The following is a 16,837-nucleotide window of genomic DNA, read 5'->3' on the forward strand; positions in this document are numbered from 1 at the left end:
CATTTTATTGTTTCAAATGAGAAGTCAGCAGTTGGTTATATTGCTACTCTGTGTGTGACAAATCCTTTTTCTATTCGTATTTTCAAGATTTTTATCTTAGTATTTGACTGTCATCTGGTTTTTTTTTTAGGGGGGTGAATGTCTTTGTATTTACTGGTATTTTGGGGTTTGTCGAGCTTCTTATATGTGTAGATAAATGTCTTTTATCAAATCTGGAAAGTTTTCAGCTGTTATTTCTTAAAACCTTTCTTCTACCCCATTCTCTTTTCTGGAATTCTTATTGCACATATGTTGATATGCTTAATATTATCCCAAGTATTCCACTGTGGCCAAACTTCCTTGTTCATTGAGCTGGGCAGGGGGATGAAAGGAGCCCTAAGCCAAAAATGCTTCAGATGTTTCTGTTCTTATCTGAAGTTCAGCAGTTTTTAAGCATAAATGAATCTTGGTTTGTTATATACCTTTGGTCAATTTATAGATCGCTAAAATGGTTGTTTTTGTCAAATTTCTGCTTTTGGAGTCCAGGATTTGCCAATCTCCTCATGAGGCCATAGTCAGAAGTTCCACCCCTCTAATATTGCTAAATTTACCTTCAGAGAGAATTTATTTTATTTTTCTAATTATCACCCAAGGATATTTTCTTCATTGATCCTTAAAGAGAGTGTGGAAAGGAGGTAGGAGGGGAGAGAGAGAGACAGAGAGAGAGAGAGAGAGAGAGAGAGAGAGAGAGAGAGAGAGAGAGAGAGAGAGAGAGAGAGAGAGAAGAGAGAGAAACATCGATGTAAGAAAGACACAATTGATACACGCCCCAGTTGGGGGCTAGGGATCAAACCTGCAACCAAAGTACATCCTTTGACCAGGAATCAATCTCATGACTCTTCAGTCTACAGGCTGATGTTCTAACCACTAACTCAAATTGAATAGGGCAGAAAAGATTTATTGAGGCATTATTTTCTCATTAAATACTTCTTATTTGAAGAGGAATTGGCTTCTTTTAAAAAATTAATTGCCTTTATGGTGTAAGTAGTTGGGTCCCCAAGAATTGGGTCCTAGTCAACAGCATGACATTTGTTATAGCATTAATTCCACAGGAATTCAGCATTTGTGATATTCAGCTATGGTTTGGGTTAGATCAGCTGGAATAGTGTCTGCTATGTAGTAGATGCCTTTAAAATTAATGAAGAGCTACATCACAGATATATTTTAAGTTAAAAGCCCCACATTTACAGTACAATATATTAACATGACCACAGTTATATAAACCATAATCCTCACTCCCCCTACCCTCTATTTCTGATTGTGTATATTTTAATGCGTAGGAAAAGGTTAAGACCATACATAGAGCAGACTGTAAACTATAGTTGCCTATAGACAGGCAGTCAGGATCCCCACCTTCAGATGTGTAGATTGTGCCTAGGAGGAGAAGAATTTCACAGGGGTCATCCACCCATTGGGGGCTATGTTTTTAGATTCCCATAGAGCCATGGTTGGCAAACTGCAGCTCTCAAGCCACATGCGGCTCTTTGGCCCTTTGAGTGTGGCTCTTCCACAAAATACCACGGTCTGGGTGAGTCTGTTTTGAAGAAATGGCATTAGAAGAAGTTTAAGTTTAAAAAACCTGGCTCTCGCTGAAACCGGTTTGGCTCAGTGGATAGAGCATCGGCCTGCGGACTGAAGGGTCCCAGGTTTGATTCCGGTCAAGGGCATGTACCTTGGTTGCAGGTGCATCCCCAGTGGGGGGTGTGCAAGAGGCAGCTGATCGATGGTTCTCTCTCATTGATGTTTCTAACTCTCTATCCCTCTCTCTTCCTTTCTGTAAAAAATCAATAAAAATATATTTAAAAAATAAATAAAATAAAAAATCTGGCTCCCAAAAGAAATTTCTATCATTGTACTATTGATATTTGGCTCTGTTGACTAAGGAATTTGCCAACCACTGCCATAAAGGAACTAAATGTGTTAGAAGGGCATTCCTGGTGGGATTGAGTGCTATGCAGCAGCTGTACCTTTAGAATTTTCTATAGCAGCAGTGTATTTATGTGTCTCTTGGGTTATTGAACTTTATTTCCCAAGAGTATATTTAAACAGATCTGTTTTGTGATATAGGATGAATTTCATCATTTAATTCTTTCATTTTTACTTTACAGTGACATGAACTCAAGGGCTGGCTACCCTGCTCAAGTTTACAAAACTACCAGTGCAGAGACTCCTCAGCCTTCACAGCTGGCCCAGTCCAGCTCCTTCCAGCTCTCTGCCTCTGTCCCCAAGTCCTTCTTCTCCAAGCAGCCTGTGGGCAATAAACACCCAGCAGGGTGGAAGAGAACAGATGAGCCCCCACCACGGCCCCTCCCCTTCACTGACCCAAAGAAGTAAGTGCCTGGTCACCCACTAAGGCAATGCAAGATCTAAGGCTCAGTGTCTCGGGGCCAGGAAGACAGTGACACTTCAGTCACTGATCATCAGGACACTGTGCCAATTCATACACTGGGAGTGCAGCTGTGGACAGGTGCACTGGGATCTCTGCCCTCAGAGAGCTAACATTTTGGTTGGGGAGTCAGAGAATAAAGAGAGTAACTAAGAAAAGCACACAGTGCCCGATGGGCGTGGCTCAGTGGTTGAGAATCAACCTATGAACCGGGAGATCTTGGTTCCCAGTCAGGGCACATGCCCAAGTTGTGGGCTTGATCCCCATTAGGGGGCATGCAGGAGGCAGCTAATCAATGATTATGATCATTGATATTTCTATCTTTTCCTCTCCGTTTCACTGTGAAATTAATAAAAATATTTTTAAAAAAAAAAAAAAAAGGAAAGCATACAGTAGATCAGTCAGTGGCTAACACTGTATAGTGTCTGGATGAAGAACATTTCAAGCAGAGGGAATAGTAACTGCAGAGAACCATGCTTAATCTGTAGGAGGAAGGCCAGTGGCTGGAATAGCGTGAGCACATGAGAACAGAGAGGTGCTGGGGACAGGTTACAGAGGGTCATGTAACCTGTCTTGGCATCTGCTATAAATGAAGTGATACCACGGAAGGGTGTGGAGCAGAGGAGGAACATGATCTAAACTGGGTGTCCTTGGGGGCCCTACTTCTGCGTGTGGGGCAGGGTCTGTGAGGAGCTGCTGTGACAGTCCAGGCAGGAGACAAGGAGGCTGGGACAGGGTGGAGGCCCAGGAGGGAAAGGGCTGCTTCAGAATAGATTCTCTGCTGTGGGAGCAGACAGAGTTGCTGACAGGTTGGCTGTGGTGTGAGAGAGGCAAGATAGAGATGATAGCTCTTATAGCCTAAAGGGTCCATTTGCCTTGAACTAAGATGGGACTGAGCAAGGAGCAGGCTTGGGTAGAGCTCCAGAGCACAGACCTGGATGGATTACATTCACAATGAGCAGAAGACATTGAGGAGGCAGTCGGGGGAGGAAGCTCAGGGGAGAGGTCAGGCTAGAGAGGGAAATGTGGATGTCGTCAGCATAAGGTGGAGGAGCTCACCTATAACCAGATGTGGGTAGAGAAGAGGGAAGGTATTATGACTGGTCCTGAGACCCCTCCAAGTTCAGAGAATGTAAGGAGAAGCCCAGGCAAGTGTGGATTTTGGGGAGCCCAAGAGTGATGGACCAGAAGCTGGGATGAACCTGATGCCTGAGTGTAGGAGTGAGCCTCATGGAGGTGACTGGATGGTGCAGGAGAGAAGGGTGGAGCAGAATTGGAGGCAGCTGTGTACGAAGCTCATGAGGAGAGGAGTATTCAGTTAAGAAAGGCATTTTGTTTTTTAAGGTAGGGGAAATGAAGTCTAACATTTATGAAGTCCTCACTATATGACAGTCTTGGTTCTAAGCTCCTGTGTGTTAATTCAGTGAATCTCACAGGATTCCATGAAGAAGACCTTTTATAGATGAGGCATGTGAGCCCAGACTCACACAGCTGTTAAGGGATGGAGCTTGGATTGGAGCCTTGGAACCTGGCCCAAGGCTCCTCTTCTGTTGGGTGGGAGCAAACCTGTCTTCCTTCGTTCTGTTTGTAACATCGTCCTTCATGACTTGGATGGAGCCATTCAAATGTGTGAATAACACAGACCTCATGAGGACAAGTGTCAGGAGATAGAAGCCAGGTTTGCAGAGATGGTGGTGGGTAGGCAAGCCTGCTACAGTCAACTCTGAGAATTCAGTTCACATACCTAACAGCCATCCAGACCGCTCTGAAAACTAGGTTCACATCCTCGCTCTCCTGAGTAAAATTCCCCAGCATCTTACCCCTTTCCAGGATTGATGATAAAGTCATACATTTCCTGAGTGCATAATTTGTACCAGGCAACAATGCACCGTGTGTTTTGCGCAAACTCCCATCCAGACTCTATGTGATCTTCCCTTTTGTCCCCTTGCCCTCATGTCCTCTCACTCTCCCCCTCACTCACTGCCCTCCAGCCACGTTGTCCCCTTGCTGCTCCTCAAACTTGCCAAATACAGTGCTGACCTCAGGGGCTTTGCAGGGGCTCTCCAGTGCCTGGACCGCTCTTCCCCCAGGTCTTCTGGCTGGCTCCAGAGGGGCTTAACCTAATGCCCCCTCCTCAGATGGGCCTTCCCAGTCTTCCACAGCCCCTGCCATCATTCTCTCTTTTCTCTGTTCTAATGCCTATTATCCCCACAGGAAAGCAGGTACTACTGTCTTGGTTGTTTGTAGCCTGCCTGGCACTCTGTGGGTGCTCCGTCAGTGCATGTATGAGCCATGCATCTCATTCTCACCTCATCCCCATATGATCCTGTAAGGCCCCCACTTTTCAGGGTGGCCAGAGGGCCAGGCCATGCCAGCCCTTTTATGCTTCTCCACAATGGCAGCTGCTCTGGTCACCCTTCCCCTGCGTGCTGTTCCCTCTGCCTGGGTGCCTCCAACCCCAGCTGGCTGACTCCTACCCCCCTGCATTGGTGTGTGAGGTGTGCCAAGACAAATACCAGAGTGGCTCAACAACAGAAATTTATTTTCCCACAGTTCTGGAGGTTACAAGTCTGAAACCAAGATGTGTGCAGGGTTGGTTCTTTCTGAGGGCCTTGAAGCAAATCTAAACCATATCTGTTTCCTGATGGTTTGCTGGCAATCTGGGACTTCTTGGCTTCTGCCAATTCACCCAATCTCTGCCTTCATCTTCATTCATTGTTCTCCCTGGGCGCATGTCTCTGTCCACATTTCCCCTTTTCATAAGGACACCCACCAATCACATTGGATTAGGGTTTGCCTTAAGGCCTAATTTTACCTCTATAAAGACTATAAATAAGGTCACATTCTGTGATCCTTTTGTTTAGGACTTCAATATATATTTTGTGAGGAGACCCTTAACACTAGCCCTTAGGTATCAATCAGCACTGACATGCCCTACTCAGATAAGCGCTCCTCACCCCACCCAGGCTCCTCCCTCCTGCTGACCTCATGGTGCTTTTCTTCCGTGGTGAAGGTCCCGGGGCACATCATGTCGTTCTGTTGCACCTGCTGGACAGAGAGATTTAGGAGAGCAAAAACACCTGGACCTCAACTAGGGCCTAGTACGTAGTAGATGCTCAGAAAATAGATCTACACACATGACAGTCCTAAACGAACAATCACCTCCTTTTTCCCAGGAAGGCTGTGTGTGTGTGTGTGTGTGTGTGTGTGTAAACAATCCATACAATATTTGAGGACACACAGAGTTTCATGGGTTCTTATAATATTCATTAATTAATACTTAAGTTTTTATCATATGTGTAGATATTGTTAATTTACAATTATTGCTCTTCTCCATATACTCCCATTTCATAAAGCTGTCTAGTTCAAGCTCTTCCTGGGCATTTTGGAGATAGTATCTTTGTCATTGTTAGAGACATTTCTGAGTCACTAACCTAGTTTTTCAGAAAATACTGTCATTTCCAGACCTGACTGGTTTGGCTCAATGGACAGAGCATTGGCCTGCAGACTGAGAGGTCCCAGGTTTGATTCCAGTCAAGGGCATGTACATTGATTGCGATCACATCCCCAGTAGGAGGTGTGCAGAAAGCAGCTGGCCGATGTTTCTCTCTCATTAATGTTTCTAACTATCCCTCTCCCTTCCTCTCTGTAAAAAATCAATAAAATATATTTAAAAAGAGAAAAGAAAATATTGTTACTTCCAGCTAAATTATTTGAGATTAAACATGTTTTTCTTTTTTTAATATGTTTTTCTTGATTTTTAGAGATAGAAACATTGAAGAGAGAAAACCTTCATTAATTGGCTGCCTCCTGCAAGCCCCCTATTGGGGATCAAACTGTCAACCCAGGCATGTCCCCTGACCGAGAATCAAACTGGTGACCTCTTAGTTCCTGGGTCAACGCTCAACCCTCTTGATGCTGTTACTGAAATTTTATCTCAAGGCATAAGAACTCATTTGTATGCCTAACTTATTTACATACGTTTAAATACCTGCTCTACCAGGTACTGTTGTAGCCCTTGACCTACATTAACTCATTTAATCCTCACTACAGAATGGTGAGATGAGAAAAACTGAAGTGTGGAATGATAAAATCACTTGCCCAAATTCACTCAGTTAAAGTTAATTACTTCAAAATATTATGAATGCTGGTTTTATCATTTTTGGTCCCACAAAGTCACCACATATTATGATCTTATCTCCCACCAGGAGAATTACCCAATCTATCTACTATATATCTTTGCTTCCTTTCTCCTTGGTTCTGGTCATGACTGAGGCTATGCATCCCCCAGAGAAACGATAGTGGTTGTGGCTGACACAGGGATCCCTACCTTCAGCCATGCTGCTCTGCTTGGGTTGGCCCCATTCTCCTGGCTATCCCATGAGAAAGATCCTGTTTCTGTCCCCATTTCTAGTTGAGACACAGTACCTAGCCCAGGTCACCAGCCAAAAAGTGGCAGAGCTAGGATTCATACCCAGCAAGATAACAGAGGCTCAAGGAAGACACGCACAAGGCAGTGACTCACATTTTCTGAGGCTGGGTTTCTTGGAGGGAATAGTCTCTTCTGTATTTGGCACTCCCTGCTATGTTTGAGCACATGCTCCATTTGGTGAATAGAAGATGCAGTGAGCTAGTGAAGGACGGCAATCTGCACGCAGAGGGGATTGAGAGCACTGCCACAGAAGGTCCCTCATGCTCGGTCCTTTGCTGCAGGACCCAGTCAATGCTGGCAGCTTCATCTCAGGAGATGGCCAGACAGCACCCTTAGACCGCTTTGTCTCAGGACTTGCTTAATTCATTGGCAATAAGACAGTGTCTTATATTAATTTTTGCTCCCAAAGATGCACTAGGTTTATTTTCAGGGGATGTCTTATTTTTCCATGAAGAAGAATACGGTACACATTTATTGTTAAATGAAATAAAGGATATTTATTACCTGTATACGGTACAGTAGTACGGTAGTTGTCAACACAAACCAGACAAACTGTGAATCCTACAGTATCAAGAATTTACTCATTTATTCAATGACGATCATGTCATCATCATCTGGAACATCGTCATAACAATCCAATTCCTGAATTTCCTGGTGAATTTCTTGCGACTCCATTTCTTTCAGAATCAGTGGACCAAATCTCTCATGTTTAGCAATAGCGCTGTCTTTAAATGAGTACTTCTTGTCAAGGTAGCCTGCTAGCAGCGCATTTGCAATGCAACTGTCAGTGATTTTCTCCCGTGAATTCTTCACCCAAGTCACAACTTCTTGCAGTTTAGGTTTCACAAAGTTTCCACGCTGATTTCTCTCCATTCTATTTTCAATGTAGTCATTAATTTCCATGCACAAATTGTCTTTGAATGGCTTGTTTATTGCAATATCAAGAGTCTGGAGATAGGCCGTCATTCCTGCGGGAATCATTATCTGATCTATTTTTCTTTCGTGAAGAAATGTCTTCATGTCTTCAGCGCGGTGAGTGCTGGCTGCATCCCAGACTAGCAGACCTTTTTGGCTCCCTTGCAGAACAAGCGGCAGCATTAAATCGACCCGCTTCCTTATAACTGCTTGTGTGGCCCACGCTTTTTCAGTTTCAAAAATAAAAACGCCCAAAACACGTTCAATCTTTTCCTTCTTGCCCTTAGAAATGATTAAAGGTGGGATTTTAGTGTCATCCAGACAAATTGCCAAAATACAGGAAACACGTGCACTTTCGTAAACAGTGGAGGGAATGTACACTAAGGAGGCATCCCGCTGTTTAATTGTTGTTTGAGATGATTGGCCCATAAACACTGCAGTTTCATCCATAGCGATCATGTTGGAAAGATTGTATTTAGAGAAGTCAGCATCATCAATAAAGGACTTGAATGCAAGTGCTCGCTTAATAACTTGAGTATCTTCCAACCTAAACAATGTTGTAGATCTTCTTAAAGACAGTTCACTTCACTGAAGGAAATTATCCAACCAGTGTTGTGATGCTTTGAAGTCTTCGGGGGCTATGTCAAACTGTGGTGCCATTGCAAGGGCAAATTCTTGAATCTGAGCCCTATTCACAACCAAAGCCTCTGCTCTCCTGTCAACAACCCATTCACAGATCAGGTCTTCCAGCTCAGAAAATAATGGTTGCCGACCTGATCCACACTTGCGCTTTTTAGCATTTCCCATGTCCACTTGTTCAATGAGGTTACCATACTCTGCTTGCCATTTTCGGACCAATTGGATACTCAACATCTTCTCCTTGCAGAAAGCAGTAAGATTTTGGCCCCAAGAGTCTTCCACGATTCCTTTCTTGTACTCCACGGAGTAGCTTTTTCTTTTTGCGCTCATTTCTAGGGGTAAAAAAAGGAATTTGGGTATCAAGGTGGGGGGAGGGGGATCACTTAAAATGACACAAGGGGTATCAGAGGGGGGAATCAAAATGGCACAGGAGAATCAGAGGGGGGATTACCATTTTAGTAATCCCTTTTGATCCTCCTGTGTCATTTTGATTGCCCCCTCTGATCCTCCTGTGTCATTTTAAGTGATCTCCCTCCCCCCATCCCTGTGCCACTGAACACCTTCACCAAACATTCCCCTACCCCTTTATCAGACATTTACCTCCTGGGGCCTGCCTGGGGACTGTCACTGGGCTTGCTGGGGCCTGGTTCTGGGCTGGAGCAGGGTCTGCCACTGACTGAGAACCTTCAGTCATCATGAGGGCAGCCCCAAGCACCAGGTAGTGTCACCAGAGACAGACCAGCACTCACCACCTTCACTGCATCCTGTCCTGTCCACTCTAATCCTCCTGTTCTTCTACACACATCTGCGAAAGTCTCCTCCTCTCTCCTGCCCCGCGCTCACCGCTCACTCTGACCTCCGCTCCACCTCGACACAGCAGTGACATCAGGGCTCCGCATAACGTCACTGGTTGCTAGGTGCCAGTCGGGGTGGCCCTAGCAACCAGTTTACAGTAAATTAATTTTCATTCTGAGACAGAGCCTGGGAGCGGTGGGCTTATTTTCGGGGGGATGCCTTATATTTCACTCGGAAGGAAACCTGTAAGTAGGTCTTATTTTCGGAGGATGTTTTATTTTCAGAGAAACACGGTATGCAGTCGTGGGATGGGTGGACCCAGCTTTTGTTGTTGCACTTGTGGTGAATAGGTGCTTACTCACAGTCGTGGTTCACTGGAAAACCCATGTTAGATTGCCAGGGAGGTGCACTAAATGACTCTGAAGAGCCCTAGCAGTGTAGTCCCGCAGATGAGGTGCCTGTGTGTCAGTATCTAGGCAAAGTGAATTCAAGGCTTCTACTGCTGGATGGGTGTGCGCCTCCTGCTTGTTCAAGATAGCATCCAAGGCAAGCTCACTGTGGCTCCCACTAGTGGCTTACAGTGGTCTGCTGGAACCTCACCTCTGTAGTGGCGTGTCCGTGGATATGCAATCTCAGGGCTCTGAGCTCCAATGTACACCTAGGGGTCCCAGCACTCAGTTGAGCAATTGGGCTAACCTCCAGGATTTCCACTGCAGGGCCTTGAGCCCTTGTCTGTACAGAATCCACTCTCTGGTGTTCTTGGTGTCTCCAGCGCACCGCCCCAGGAGGGATGTGCAAGCCCGGATTGGGATGTCCTATTGTGGGGTTGAAGTAACAAGTGCCCCAGGATAGGCGTGCAACCTTGGGGTGGGGTGTTCTTGCTAGTCTTAGCCTGCACAAGGCTGCTAACAAGTCAATCCAAGGGTTTTGCTGTCCAGCGCGAGCGGACACGAGGGGGCACGAATGAGCGAATCAGGCGCAAACCTGCGAATGCTGGAATCTGGGCACGAGCAGAGGCGAGGGGAAGTGAAAGGGGAGGGCAGGCATGAGCCCACGGACTCGAGGGAACCTGGGTCTTGCTGCCGGGCTAGAGCAAGCTCGAGGGGCGGCAAACACTAGAATCCGGGTGAGGGGCGGAGAATGCGCAAAACCGGGCGCGAGTAGAGGCGAGGTGGGTAAAGAGGGGATCTGGCTCAGGCGCAAATCTGCGAATGCCTGCAATCCAGGGTTTTGCTCTGCGGTGCGAGCGAGCGGAGGCAAGAGTCGGGGGGCAAATGGGTGGGGTGGGGCAGATACTCAAACCCGGGTTTTGTGGTTGGGGAGGGGGAGTGCACTTCAGCTGCCACGATCAGTGTATCTTTGGATGTGGAGGTCCGAAAGTCTGCAGCTAGGGTAGCAGGAAATTGGCTGGAATTGGTGCTGGGTTGCGGGGCAGTTCCAAGGCCTGTCTTGGTGGTGGTGTTGCTGGGTTTCTTAAAAAAAAGGCCCTTCTCCCCTTCAAGATGGTGTGGGCTCCGTGCTGGGATCCCGCCACCTGGGGAGAGCCCACAGTGGTGCTAGTCTCTCCTTGTCAAGGAGATGCCTTCTGCCAGTTCCTGCTGCTCCTGTGTGATTTAACGTTCCCTCACTCACTCACATGCCTCCCATGCCAGTCCACACACAATCCTTTCTTACTCTCACTCAGTTTCTCTCTCTCAGCTCAGTCCTACCAGCGCCATCTTTCTCCACCTCTCCCGATTCTTTTTGCTTTTTGTTTTTCTGGTTGGGTGTTTTTTCCTTCTTTGTATTTCAAATCTTTGACTTGGTTCTTGCAATCCGCTAGTCTGCTGTTGGGTCTCTGTATAATATTTTTTATTTCAGTCAGTGTGTGCCTAATTTCTAGTTGGTCCTTTTTCATATCCTGGAGGGTCTCACTAAATTTATCGGCCTTTTCTAGAAAATTCTTGAAAAACCTTATAACTGCTTATGTGAGGGAGGGGAAAATGGCGACAGAACAGACAGATCTGTTCTGAGCCTAGTCCCAGAGCAGATAGAAGGAGCACCTGAGAGTCGCTCGGGGAGTGTTTGTTGGCAAGCTAAGGGATAGCAGAACTCTAAGAGAAGGTGGGGTCTGCTGGACAGGGTTCCCTGACCAAGCAGCCTGCACTGCAGCTGAGACCTCTCCCAGAGCTACGGGCTCAGAGTGAAAACTACTCCATCTTGCAAGGAAAAATGGATCTTATCTGAGGCCTGAAAAAACCCACAACTATGGAGACCACCGAACAACTGTGAGGCCCAAATTGGCGCAAACACTCAAATTCAAGGGAACTATTCACTCAACCACAGAAAGGTCAGATTTTGCCAGGGATAATGTGAGGGATCTGGGTCCCGGCGGCAGTGGCTACACGGCTTCAGTGGCTATGACAGTGGCAGCAGTGGCAGAGAGAAACATGCACGCTGCAAGACCCTGAGGACCAGGGAAGTCTGTGCCCACAAAAGTCCCCCGCTATTGGGTCTGGCGTGATCCGTGATGGTAGAAGGGGGTCCTCAAGGTTGTTAACAGAGGGCATCTCTAAAAAGTAACCCATTCTGATCTGACACGGAGGGAGAGCATAAGAATTTGAAAGGTGTGCAGTCTGCTTAAACTTTCGCACACCTGAGCTTTTTCCCCTGCATCCCCTTGCTTCTGAGTACTAAGCAAAGACTACCCAGTTTGGCATATCCTGAGAGACTGCAGGGGGAAATTGCCTTTCTGGAAACCGGGGATCAGAGTGGGGAGAGACCGTCTGGGAGCCAGCTCGAGGCAGCCCACCTCCACAAACCTGTATTGAGTGCCATAGAGAAAGAAGGCTAGAGTAGCCAAAAAGACTGGGAAGTCACTCTAGAAACACTGCCACATAGGAGCTAAATTACAAACTGACTTCTTTTATTATTACTTTTATTTAATCAAAAATAGAGGGACACAAGAAACTAAGAAACAGCCTACTTAAAAATAAGGACTAGTTTACAACACTGAGTTGCAGTGGAACACGGGGAACTGCAATACTATCTGGACTGAGAAACAGGTGTGCCAAACAGAATAACAGAGGAAGTGAATGATCTTCACTACTGCACATTTTTGTGCTAATTTTTCTATTTTTATTTTATTTTCATTTTTTACATCTTTTACTTAAGAAACGAATTTTTTCTTTTTTCCTCACTTGATTTTACCTTTTTAATTATTACATTTTTAGTTTCAATCAGCATTATTACTACTGCAAAAGAAACCATAAACAAAACAATAAAAAAGCCCACTGTATGGGAGAACATATTTGCAAATGTTATCACTGATAAAGGTTTAATCTCCAGACAGTTTATACAACTTAATAAAAGGAAGATAAATGATCCAATTAAAAAATGGGCAATGGACCTAAATAGATTTTTTTCAAAAGAAGACAGAAGGAAAGCCAAGAGGCACATGAAAACATGCTCAAAGTCACTAATTATCCTAGAGATGCAAATCAAAGCCATCTCACATCTGTCAGGATGGCTATCATCAACAAATCAACAAACGACAAGTGTTGGCGAGGTTGCGGAGAAAAAGGAACCCTCGTACACTGCTGGTGGGAATGCAGACTGGTGCAACCACTGTGGAGAACAGTATGGAGTTTCCTCAAAAAACTGAAAATGGAACTCCCATTTGACCCAGTAATCCCTCTCCTTAGAATATATCCTAAGAAACTAGAAACACCAATCAAAAAGGATATATGCACCCCTAGGTTCATAGCAGCACAATTTACAATAGCTAGGATTTGGAAGCAGCCTAGGTGCCTGTCAGCAGATGATTGGATCAAAAAAACTATGGTACATCTACACAATGGAATACTATGTTGCCATAAAAAAGGAATTCTTATCATTTGCAACAACCTGAATGGAATTGGAGAACATTATGCTGAGTGAAATAAGCCAGTTAATGAAAAGAAAAACACATGATCTCACTCATTTATGAATAATAAAGAACATTATAAACTGATAAACAAAAAGATAGATACAGAGACAGTAAAACAACAAACAGACTGTCAAATTACAGCGGGGAGGGTAGGGAGATATGGGGAGATAAGAGATCAACTGAAGAACTTGTATGCATGCATATAAGCATAACCAATGGATGCAAAACTCTGGGGAGGGAGGGCATGTATGGAAGCACGGGGGGTTGGGGGGGGGGCATTGATAAGATATGTACACATATAATACCTTAATAAAAAAAAAATGAGGGGAAAAAAAAAACACACTTATAACCATGGTTTTGAACTCTATATCCAGTTATTTGCTTTCCTCCATTTCTTTTATTTGTGACCTGTTTCTTTGTCTCCACATTTTGGCTGCTTCCCTGAGTTGATAGAGTGGCTTTGTGTGCTAGGTGTCCTATAGGGCCCAGTGGCTCAGCCTCCCAGTTACCTGTGGTGGACATTCTTGGTGCACCCCTTTGTGGGCTGTGTGCACAGTCTTTCTGTTGTTAAGCTTTGATTGTTGTTGGTATCACTGGGAGGAACTGACCTCCAGGCCAATTGGCTGTGAGGATCAGCTGCATCTATGATGGGAGAACTTCTGTGCTGGAGACACCCTTATGAGACAAGACTTGCAAAAGCCTCTGTGCTCAACTTGGATGGGGCAGAGTCTCAGGGTAGAGCAGACAGCATTGGTTTCCCATCAGCCCTGCCCTAATAGGCTTCTGTGTCTCAGTGTCCCATGGTAATCACTGCAAACACCTCTGAGACAAAGCCACCCTCAAGTTCTGCCCACTGCCAGACAGACCAGTTTCTCCTCAAATGAGCCTGGGTACCCAGAGTCTTGCCCGGAACTGGAGTTCAATGCATTCGGGAATTTTTGTCTCCCTCCCATTTGAGAAAGCCAGCCACGTACTCAGTTGCCCACCCTCCCTGCGCACGCGCCTCAGTACCTCTGCCTTCCCCAGTTCCTCTGAGTCTCAGTGTGCTTTTCTCTTTTCTTCTAATTGTATTATTTCCACTCAGCCAGTCTTCCTGTGGTTCTGGATGATGTCCATTTTGTCTTTTAGTTGTAGTTTTAAAATATTGTGTGAGGCAGCAGTTTAGGTGTTTACCTATGCCGCCATCTTGGTTTCTCCCTACAGTTTTTTATCTGCCGCTGTGCCTTCTCTCCCTGCTGTGCAAGTTTAATAGCATACAGGGAGTCTTTGGGATGGGGGTGGTGTCTGCTGCACAATGAGGACTGTGATCCTGGTAGCTGTTGCTTTTTCTCTCCTAGCAATACCTCAGGTCAGAGGCCCAGTTTTCACCAGGAAAATAAGACCTGAACCCAAAGGCTGGGCTAGAATCAGAAGGCAGGAGGAGACCTCAGGGCAAGTCACAAGAGCAATGACCCCAAAACCCAGGGGAGGCCAGAGTGTTATCTAGTAGCGGCCTGTGGAGCCAGTAGAGGGGAGAGGGACCAGCTTAGGGTGCTGGTCAGCCAGGTAAACTGTTCTAAGGGCAGCCCTCATTTTCCCAAGCATCACTCTGGGTCAGATGCCAGCAAGTTTTGCAGCAAACCCTACAATGCCATAAGGTCAGCATATTTTCCTGGTGAGCAAACTGAGGGTCAGAATGATGGTGTGACTTACTCAGGGTCCCACAGAAGGAACAAGCAGTTAGGACTCAACTCTCGGCCTGTGTCTCCAGGGCTCCTGCCTTTAATCCAGACTGTGCTTCAGTAGCTTTTAGACCACAGAGTGTTCTGAAAGGCAGTGTGAGGTCGGCTTTGGGCAGGGAGCAGTGATTCGAGCTCACAGACCGGCTTCTAGAATGGAAGGCACAATAGAAAGTGGAGATGGGGCCGAGACCGGTTTGGCTCAGTGGATAGAGCATCACCTTCGTTCTCAAAGGTCCCAGGTACGATTCCGGTCAAGGACATGTATCTTAGTTGCAGGCACATCCACATCCCCAGTAAGGAGCGTGCAAGAGGCAGCTGATCAATGTTTCTAACTCTCTATCCCTCTCCCTTCTTCTCTGTAAAAAATTAATAAAATATATATTTAAAAGAAAAAAGAAAGTGGAGATGGGAAAGTCAGAGGCTCCAGGCCCCTGCCCAGGATTGAGGAACCTCATCTCTGGGCCCTGTTACCTCACGGTGTATGAGCTCCCTTCCCCTTTATAACAGATGAGGAAACAGGCTAGGATAGCTGATGGTAGTTCCTAGAGCACCCAGGCCAGAGATCTGCAGTCTGTAGCCTGGCACTTGCTGCTGGGGACCAGTTCCCCCACCAGGTCTCCCTCTGTGAGGTCTCATTCCTCTTTGTGACTGGTCTGGGCCATTTTGATCTCACCTGCAGGAACTTTCTCGCTGTCTCCCTGCTTCCCCTCTTGTCCCCACCTCTGTGAAGGTCACTTTTATGTTTAACAAACAGAGTAATCCTAAAAGGCAAGCCAGGACCCCGCATGCCTCCAGGTCCCCACTGTGGTTCATGAGTCTGCCCAGCCCGTACCCAGACCTCACCGCCCACCACACTGCCCTCCTCACTCCACTCCACCTTCCAGTCCTCAGACTCACCACTCTTGTTCCTATGTGACCCCCTCAGAAAAGCCATCCTCCACCCCGTCACCCTGTCCATTTACGAAGCTTCATTTTTCTTCTGACACCTCTTCCTACCGCACATTCTGGGATATCTGTTCATTTGCTCATTGTCAGGCTTCCTGACAGGAGGGCAACTCCATGCTCACTGCTGCGTTCCTCCTGAAGCAGCTTGGCGCATAGTAGGTCCCTGGGAAGTATTTGTGGTGTGAGTGAATGGAGGACAAACAAGGTCTCTCTTCTGTCACACCAGGTGGCGCCCAGTGGCATCAGGTCTTCTTGGGCCAGGACAGCTATGAGACTCAGCTTCTGCCAGGACAGCTATGAGGACTGTGATCCCATAACCCTGCTGACCCTAATCTCTTGTTTCAGGCAGGTGGACACCAATACGAAAAACGTCTTTGGGCAGCCACGGTTGAGAGCGTCCCTCCGTGACCTGCGCTCCCCACGGAAGAACTATAAATCCACCATCGAGGATGACCTGAAGAAGCTCATCATCATGGACAACCTGGCACCAGATCAGGAGAGAGATGCAGGAGTATGAAGTGGGCTGCGAGGGAGGGCAAGGGCGAAGGACCTACCTTACTCAGCCACTCCAGCCTCTTCCTGCAGGTCCTTGGCCTTTGACCCCTGCCCGCCCTGTTTGGGTGTATGTGGCTTTGTGACCGGAATTCGGGGCATCACATCATCAGTCAGGCCAGAGGCACGGTGTAAACCAGCCTGCTGGGCAGGCAGGGATTTATTCCACACTAGAGGACCTCATGTGACAGGGGATGTTCTTAGAGGTCTGGTGGAGCCCAAACCTCGGGCACTAAAAGTGGAGATAGGATTCCCAGGGACCAAAACCGCAGTTGTCCTTGGTCCCTCTACATCCATTGTCCCCACCTACCCTTGCCTGGTCTTGCTCTCAGGCATGCACTCACTCTCTCTTTTTTTCTTTTTTTTTTTTTAATATATATTTTATTGATTTTTTACAGAGAGGAAGGGAAAGAGATAGAGAGCTAGAAACATCAGTGAGAGAGAAACATCGACCAGCCACCTCTTGCACACCCCCCACCAGGGATGTGCCCGCAACCAATGTACAT

The 16,837-nt window shown here is 46.4% G+C and overlaps 1 protein-coding gene across 2 annotated transcripts in view; it reads left to right on the top strand.

Annotated features, from left to right (window-relative positions):
- SIPA1L3 (signal induced proliferation associated 1 like 3) overlaps window positions 1-16,837 on the top strand; it is a gene marked incomplete at its 5' end in the record, with an annotated part of 149,084 nt that overhangs the window by 118,749 nt on the left and 13,498 nt on the right. For both annotated transcript variants that reach the window (XM_084860829.1, XM_084860830.1), the window contains 2 exons: window positions 2,148-2,369; window positions 16,125-16,290. In XM_084860829.1, the coding sequence (XP_084716955.1) occupies window positions 2,148-2,369; window positions 16,125-16,290 (388 nt within the window). The remainder of the gene's footprint in view (window positions 1-2,147; window positions 2,370-16,124; window positions 16,291-16,837) is intronic.

This window comes from Pipistrellus hanaki (assembly GCF_964339955.1).
Source record: "Pipistrellus hanaki genome assembly, chromosome: 15".
NCBI classification, from domain to species: Eukaryota; Metazoa; Chordata; class Mammalia; order Chiroptera; family Vespertilionidae; genus Pipistrellus; species Pipistrellus hanaki.